General features: G+C 41.7%; 1 protein-coding gene across 2 annotated transcripts in view; it reads right to left on the minus strand.

Annotated features, from left to right (window-relative positions):
- Window positions 1-7,106, minus strand: part of si:dkeyp-23e4.3 (rho GTPase-activating protein 7) — a 171,399-nt gene extending 164,293 nt beyond the window's left edge. For both annotated transcript variants that reach the window (XM_028595016.1, XM_028595015.1), the window contains exon 1: window positions 6,894-7,106. In XM_028595016.1, coding sequence (XP_028450817.1) covers window positions 6,894-7,014 — 121 coding nt within the window. In that variant the 5' untranslated portion in view covers window positions 7,015-7,106. The remainder of the gene's footprint in view (window positions 1-6,893) is intronic.
- Between the last annotated feature and the right edge of the window lie 1,348 nt (window positions 7,107-8,454).

Raw genomic sequence — 8,454 nt, forward strand, 5'->3', positions numbered from 1 at the left:
ATAACGTGGATGGTTCCATACAATGCTCTTCACAAGTAAAATAAATGATCAGTTCACCACTTTCATTGAATTTGGGTGTTTTATTCAATTATTACATCTTGTAATTATTACATGTGACATCCTCACATTTTCAACCGACTTATGGCAAAATGATCTGCAACAGTCTGTGGGAAGTCCATTTTGTGAGCTGTTCATGTCGACAAGAGTCCACACAGCTGGAAAAAAGGACGCACAGTCAACATATATACTTTCAGCTAACTCCATTGTAAACCCACCAGCTGCATTATATGACGTAGTGTAAAGAGAGAAAAAGTCTGCAATCTTCGTGTCCCGTTTGAAACCAAAAGTCAACGTTGGCTTTTTGAAAGTTACGTAAGGCTAAGTAAGTTAACATCCAATCCTTAGGTAACATTCTTAACTAATGCCACAAGCTGAAGTTATGTAACAAACGTATAGACTAGGGCTGTGCAATTAACCAAAATCGCGATTAGGATTTTGGCTCCTAACAATCTTCATTACGCTTTGCAAGTTTGATGCCGTGCCTCTCTCTCTTTATGCATGTTTTAAATCAATAAGACCATTTTCACAGCACATGGAAATGAGTGGACATCCATGGTATTTAAAATTGGATAAATGTATGCAAAGTACACACGGTTAATTCAACACCACTGCGGCAGAAAAAAAAAAACTCCCTCTCTCTACGCTTTTGTGTGTGCAACAGGATTATGAAGCACAGGGTTACATAATCCATCTCAGCCAATCAGTGAGCATGACTGCTCTAACGTCATAGAGTTGTTAATTTACACACACACACACACACACACACACACACACACACACACACACACGCACACGCACACGCACACGCACACACAAACACAGCTGGAGCCAGGTATCAGCTCTCACAGGAAAAGCAGAACCAGCTGTCTGAATTCGACACACACACACACACACACACACACACACACACACACATAAATACCGTTCCCAGACACGCACACACACACACACACACACACAGAAAGTGAGACACTCACAGAAACAGAGGTATTCCTTAAGTTTTAGGAGGGGCTCAGAGAGTCTGGACGTTAACATACAGCAGAAGGATTATTGAACCATCAACTTTTTCAGTTTATCACCGAAGTTGATTCAAACCCCTGAGGGTAGCTGTTATGAATTTTGCAGCTTTGTAACTAAAAGCTTCTCAGCTTAGGGACCTGCCTCACCAGTCCTGCAGCCTGCTGATCATTTACCTTTCATATTCCATACTCTGTGCGGGTGTGTGTTTATGGGAAACTGTGATTTTCACGGTGATAAACATGACTTCACATTGTTAGGGTGAGCAGAGTTAAGCTAATCAGTGCACACACACACCCACACCCACACACACACGCACGCACTAATATGCACATTTTGCTATGACATGGGTTTAGGGTTATAAATAAAGCACCAGTATACTCCGTCAGAACTGGTGTTGGATGGTCGAATAGCTTTGGAATTTCCAGATATGTTTCATAGTATAGATTAAAAAATTTAAAATACCAATAAAAGACAAATAGTGAGGGAACGTAATAAGATGCTGAATAATGCACAGCAGGGCCTCAAAGCAAGAACTAAAAAGAAAAGAAACCTGACAAAAACAACGAATGGTTAAACTACCAAATTATATTTTTATGAGAGCTGCAAGATGAATTGATTGTCAGCTGTTACGGACGCTTCTATCCAGAACAACTTACAATTGCTATATATCCAAGGTCACATGCCTCTGGAGCAACTAGGGGTTAAGTGTCTTGCTCAGGGACACATTGGGAATCAAACTCATATCTCCCACACCAAAGGCACGTGTCATATCCACTGTGTGACAGTAATCTTTGAGTTGTGGAAAAAACAAGAAATTAGAGGACATCAGCTTGGCCTTTTGGGAAACACTGATTGGCATTTTTCACCATTTTCTGACATTTTATAGACCAAACAACTAATCGCTGAATCGAGAAAATAATCGGCATATTAATCGACAACGAAAATAATTGTTAGTTGCAGCCTTAATTTTTATGATCTCATTTTGATTTCTTTAATTCAATTGTATAAAATTCAAAAGAAAACACTTTTAAGTTATGAGTTAAGTAAAGTAATGAGCATGAGCTATCCTGATAAAGCTAGCCTTAGATTGCATTGCTAGATGCTATCACAGTGCGAGGCTAACAAGCCTGCAACATTGGCTACCTCACTAGCAAGCTACGCTGTCAGAAAAAGACATGCAATGCAAGCTACAAACAAATGTTCCCTTAAAAGTACATAAATGTACCTTTAAGGTACCATTATGCACCTTCCATTGTACATTGTGGACTTCCCGAGGTGTGAAGTACATATTTGTACCAAACATATTTGTACCCTTATGTTTAAAGGAACACGCCGATTTATTGGGACTTTGTCTTATTCACCGTATCCCCCAGAGTTAGACAAAGTCGATACATACCCTTCTCATCCCCATGCGTGTCGTAACTCTGTCTGACGCTCCCAGCGCTAGCTAAGCCTAGCACAGATCCTGGAGGTAACCAGTGTCACTGCCCGATGTGAGTCGAGCGCAAATGTGAATTTGTGACGAGTGCAGATTTGAGTTGCGCATGAGTCACTTTGCGACAAGTAGCCTACAAGTTGCTAACAGCTTTTTGAACTAACGATAGCAATCAAACAATCCTAGATAGCTAAAACGCTTTTGAAATGATTTCCATCTTCTGTTATTGCATGTTATTGCAGAGAAAAGTTTATTATTTTATGGACTTCACAAATTTCAGTAAGACACGTTATGCCGTAAACCGTTTAAATCTGAGCACGCGCGACTCGCATCTGCGCTCGACTCACATCGGGCAGGGACACCGGTTCCAACTAGCCTACTTCTCCGAATAAGTGACAAAATAACGCCAACATGTTCCTGTTTACATGTTGTGATTTGTATAGTCACAGGGTGTACAAATAACAAGGTCCCTATGCTTTTACTATCTATGAATTGTTGACTCTATTACTCTAACTCTGAGGCAAACTCCAGGCGAACACTCTGCTCCTCACCACAGGGCTTCAGGTGCTGCTAGCAAATCACTCCGCCCAAGTAGCAATAGTAGAAGTGCTAGAAAGTTATTTTGTCACTTATTGGGAGCAGTAGGCTAGATGGAGCCGGTTTCCTCCAGGATCTGTGCTAGGCTAAGCTAGGCTAGCGGTGGGGCCGTCAGACAGAGTTACAACATGCACGGAGATGAGAAGGGTATGTATGGACTTATCTAACTCTGGGGGAGTGGGGGGGGGTTACTGTAAATAAGCTAAAGTCCCAATAAGTCGGCGTGTTCCTTTACATGTAAAACGGCGGGAATTTGGGAATGCTCATTACAGCAAAAACTTGTGTGGATATTTTGTGAAAAATGAATGTCTCAACATAGAAACACAAGTTCATCTATAATATATTCAAACTCAATAACTCTCAACAATTGTTAAACTAAATCAATGGATAAAACGGTTGGAAGTTTCGGGATATGTGTACAGTATGTCGCTAACAGGCTATAGCTAGCATGCCAATGAAAAAACACAACAGCAAATGGCCCCTCTAAAGGTTGCTATTGTTAGACCTTCATACAGTCCCTCACGTTTACACCTGTGACTTGCTCTGCACTTGGCGGCAGCAAGTGACGGCCAAGTGTCGCCCTCTGGGTCACCGTGGCATTTTCACAGCCAGTTCAGAGAATTAACCTTCCAGTCACGCACGCACACGCACACACACGCTCGCACACAGGCCACAAAAATACCTCCAGGGAAATAAAACAAAACCATTCCCTGCAGCTTCACTTTAACCACACACCATTTTCTCACCACACAGCACAGCACAGCTCGTTGCCCCAGGCTGGCTGATCTATTGAAACCTGCTTTGTGTTAATAGTGATGAAAGTCTGCCAGACACCCGCTGAGGAGGGTGAGCGTCAGACCAGAGACCTCCTGACCTCCTCAGGATCTGTCAGATGGAGAGAGAGCTAATAGATCTCAGTGTGGAGAACACGCTGAGACCGCTGGATGTTTGGAGCAGAGAACTCCGTTTAGCACCCCTGAGTATCAGTTAGTGAACCCCTCACTTACTCACTCACGGTGCGCCTCACACACACTGGGAAAACACTCGGCGTCAGCGAGATGTGAAACCACAATCAGTCACAGCTACAGATCACATGGAGGTGGTTTGTTAACGGAGCTGCCTTGCAACTGTATGATGGACAGAAACAAGCAGGAGCAGAATTGGTTTAGAGCTGGGCGATACTGGGAAAAAAAAAATCTAATGTAATGATAGTTTTTACCAAAGACATTGATTTTGATATTGCAGCGATATCGTAGGGTTGGCTATTGGTGCGTTCACCAAATATTTACACAATAAGAGTTTTGATAAATAATCACCAATGATGTGGATACAATGACTAAGTGGGTAAAGGCAAATAATAGAACAGCTAGAACAGTCTGGTAAGTTCAGAAAATGACATCACTTCATTGTAATGCAGCCTTTAAAACCAGGAAAAAGACAACACAATATTGTAATATCCAAAATTGAAGAGGACATCTAGCCTCATATATCGATGTCGATATAATATCGATATGTTGCCCGGCCCTTAATTGGTTTGAGAGATGTTAAAGGATAAGGTTGGTGTCATTTCATCTTTTAATTTATATCAACAATCCCCTCTGAAGAGATGAAAAGCAACAGAGATTTTATCCTTCCAACAAGTAGCCAAAGCCCGATGCAGCTCATGTCTCCATGCCATAGAAGTTCAGTGTGTCCAAAAACTATTAACCTTCTGACACCTGCGGGAGAGTCGGCACTCCCGGCCAAAATTACTGTCTTTAAGAGGCTGTAGAGGGTCATGTTCTATGGCTAGAGGTACGATACTGGCATCATATGAAACTACAAGGCCTAAGGCAACCAGTGGTACTAACCATGTCTAGCTTCTCTATAATAATGCTCTTATTTAACACTTTTTGCAGAAATCTCCAAATGCCGCCAAAAGTGTTTGAAACCAAACCGCAACAATGCTTTTTCTATGGTGTTCCTTAGGGTATTTTTGTCTTAATGTGGTATTTTGGAGGGATTTTTGACCATTTACAGTACCGGTCAGAAGTTTGGAGACAGTTTCTCATTTAAGTAAATGGGCAAGTGTATCCAAAACCTTGGTACTGGACTGGTACTATATATCAATTCTTGATTGGTCAAAAATGGGTAAAATGTGCACCATATATGTGTAACAAATAGTAATAGCCCCAAAATTGGTGCAACAACTTATGAGACATTATTGTGCATTGGGTTGGCATCATAAACGACCATCATCATGTTCTAAACATGTTAATTACAGATTTATGAAAAAAACTAATTGACAGTGCTGAGCTCAAACTAATCTTCAGGTTCCCAGCTTTCAGATGATGTATATCACTTCTATGTAAAATCTACTTTTGACCTGCTATCTCCCCCCTAAACATCCCCTGTACCTCATTAAAAAAAGACAAAAAAGGGGTCTATGTGGGTCTCAGAGGGTTAAAAACACATACTCTTACATTGGTTGCCATCTTCCTTCATTGCAATTGTCCAAGGATGAAACAACTGTAACTCTACTCATAACATCTGACAGCAACTCAATGTCAAAAGACTCAAACAATTTGAATGCTGTTTTAATGAATTAACTTTAGCTGAAGGAGAGATGTTCGGGACCAACTGGACCACTGGACAATTGGTTCTTTTTTTAATCTTAGCTTCTAGCATTTTTTTTGTGATCAACTTGGCTCCCAAAATCAGTACATACATTAGATGTTGGAGTGAGTCTTCAGCTTCAGTATCAGTTCCTATAACTCTACCTGCTGGGTCTGGACACTTTCGTTTCTAATCAGAAGTGACATCGCTGCATGAGAGCTGCATATGAATTTCTTGTGTGAAAGAAATCCTATACGTATGACGTACGTATAGGAAAAATGAGAAGACAGTCAACTGTTTCCAAGTCCACAGCAGTCGGAAAATAAAAGAATGACAAGTTGTCAAATTCACTGGTAGATGTGCACCCAGGGACAGCACAAACAAGCATGATGGCACAAAGAAATAGAAAGCTAAATAGATAGATAGCTACGCAGGATATATATATACACATTAGCTAGCAAAAATATGAAAGGCTGTATTTTTATAAGTATATATTGTGATAAGTTGACTCAGAAAGAGCCAGATTGAGCGAGAGTTTTGTTGCATGGTACAGGTGACGTGACTCGTGCATTTTCCTATGATTGGTTTGCGGAATTTATTGCGTAAGATTTGTAATAAATATCTGAGCATAACTACGCCCAATTAAAACCCAATACCAGGAAAGTTAACAGAAACTTAAATGAGAATATCTCGAATTTGGATTGAAACTAATTTCTAACACTTTCAGATACTTACTTTTATGCATATAAAGGCCTTAAATTACATAGTTAGAAGACTAATGTGGATTTGGGTTTCTCCAGTGGCTTTAAGGACCTGATTTAACAAATTATTGGAGGCAGCAGCTGTATACGACTCTGAAATACATCTCAGCTTTTAAGTTCGTGCAGAAAACACCAAGAAACTTCACTTCATTTAATTCGCTGGTGCAGCCAAGGACTGACATTCCCAGAAAGTTTACTATTTCACAATATACAGTATGCTGATATTGCAATAATCAAATAACATATACCATAGTAGAATATTTTAACCTCATCTCCCATCCCTCATTTCAATTTCTTGAGTCATGCTGGGATGCAGTAAACGACCATTTTCTGCTACCGGGATGCTGCAGCAACCTTGCGTGAACTCCCCATCCCAAGCTGCCAACCAGCTGCGTAATCTACATTCACATCATATCCCAACTCACCCGACAGCCGCCTCTCCCTCACGCTCCTCCAGAAGACATCCCAAGCCTTGTTGGTGGAATCTTTCACATGCTCGCTGAAGGATCTCCGCAGTGGAGTTTTCACCGCTGGCGTCTGAGCCATACTCCACACGTCCAAACAGTTACATATTCCAACTGAAAAACCATGCGTTTCTGGAGAGTTTCTAACCCATGTGGGCAGCGCTCTCCGTCATGGCTCATGCCGAGGGTGTGTTTGACTTAAGAGTTCAGCAAATTGAGGAAGAGGGAGGAGGAGGAGGAGGCAGGGGAGGCGGGGGGGGCTGACACTTGATGCAAGAAGTCTGCATGTAATTTGTGAAAACACCGCTGTCCTCTCTCTCTCCCTACAGTGCACCTCCCTCCTCAGAAAGTTGTGTGTGTGTGTGGGTGGGTGGGTGTTTGAGCAAGGGTGAGTCAAAGAAAATGTGTGCGAAGAACTGTTTATGCGGATTAATAAACTATTATGGTGCGTCAATATCTGTGTGTTCTCAAGAGGATGGATGTGAACCAGAGAGTGTGTGAAGTGTTTTTCGTGTGTGTGTGCGCACTAGTGTGGGTTCTTAAAAAGGATTTGCCCGGCTGAAGAGAGGAAATGACATCTAACCTGGACATCAGCAGCGCGCGCACACACACACACACACACACACACACACACACACACACTATAAACAGAAACTTGAATTCTTTCTCCTTGACACACAAACACGCTTTCTCACACTTTCTTACGCATGCACGTGTGGTCTCTGTTGCTGTGTAATTTTAATGGCCAGCATTCGGAGACATGAGAGACATGCATCTTTAATTGGACTTGAGTACTTGGGTGACTTGTTCTGACTGTCTTGATTGACTTGGACTTGCCTTGGAATTGTTTCAAATGACTTGAAATCGTTTTGAATAACTTTAGACTTGACTTGTCTGAAACTTAAGAAACGACTTAGGAATGACTTCTGACTTGACCTGGACTTGTCTTGTACTGACCCGAGACTTGACTTCAACCCATCTCAAACGACTTCAATCTTTACTTTGACTTGTCTTGCATGACTTGTAGTTTCGCACTGCCAGACCTTCCTCCACAGCGCTGCGAAGAAAGGTCTGACTAGTCCACACAGCATTACGGGATGGGAGAGAAACATGCTCTGGTTTATTGGCATTTCTTTAAACCAATCACAATCGTCTTGGGGGTGCTAAGCCCATATGCCGCTGAAAAATAGCCTCAGGAAGGAACTTGTTTTGGTGGAACATGTGTACGTTCGTTTTCTGGGATTTGGGACATGTAAGTAGTTCTATATATTTATTAGATTAGGCTGAACTAGTGTGTGTTGTAGCAGTGTTTTGCCATTGAGAACGAGGTGGCTAACCGCTAGCAGCGCTAGCTTCTAGCTAGTAGTCCTTACCTAGCTACTGCGCATGTGCAACTCCCAACTAAGATGGGATAGAAGTGTGAGGCCTCACTCTGTAGCTAAAACTGAGAGCTCAACACACAGGGTGAAAAGAGGAGCTGCAGCAATGTGCAGTACAACAAAAATATGGTGTTTTTTGAAAA

Source organism: Perca flavescens, chromosome 13 (assembly GCF_004354835.1).
Source record: "Perca flavescens isolate YP-PL-M2 chromosome 13, PFLA_1.0, whole genome shotgun sequence".
Lineage (NCBI taxonomy): Eukaryota > Metazoa > Chordata > Actinopteri > Perciformes > Percidae > Perca > Perca flavescens.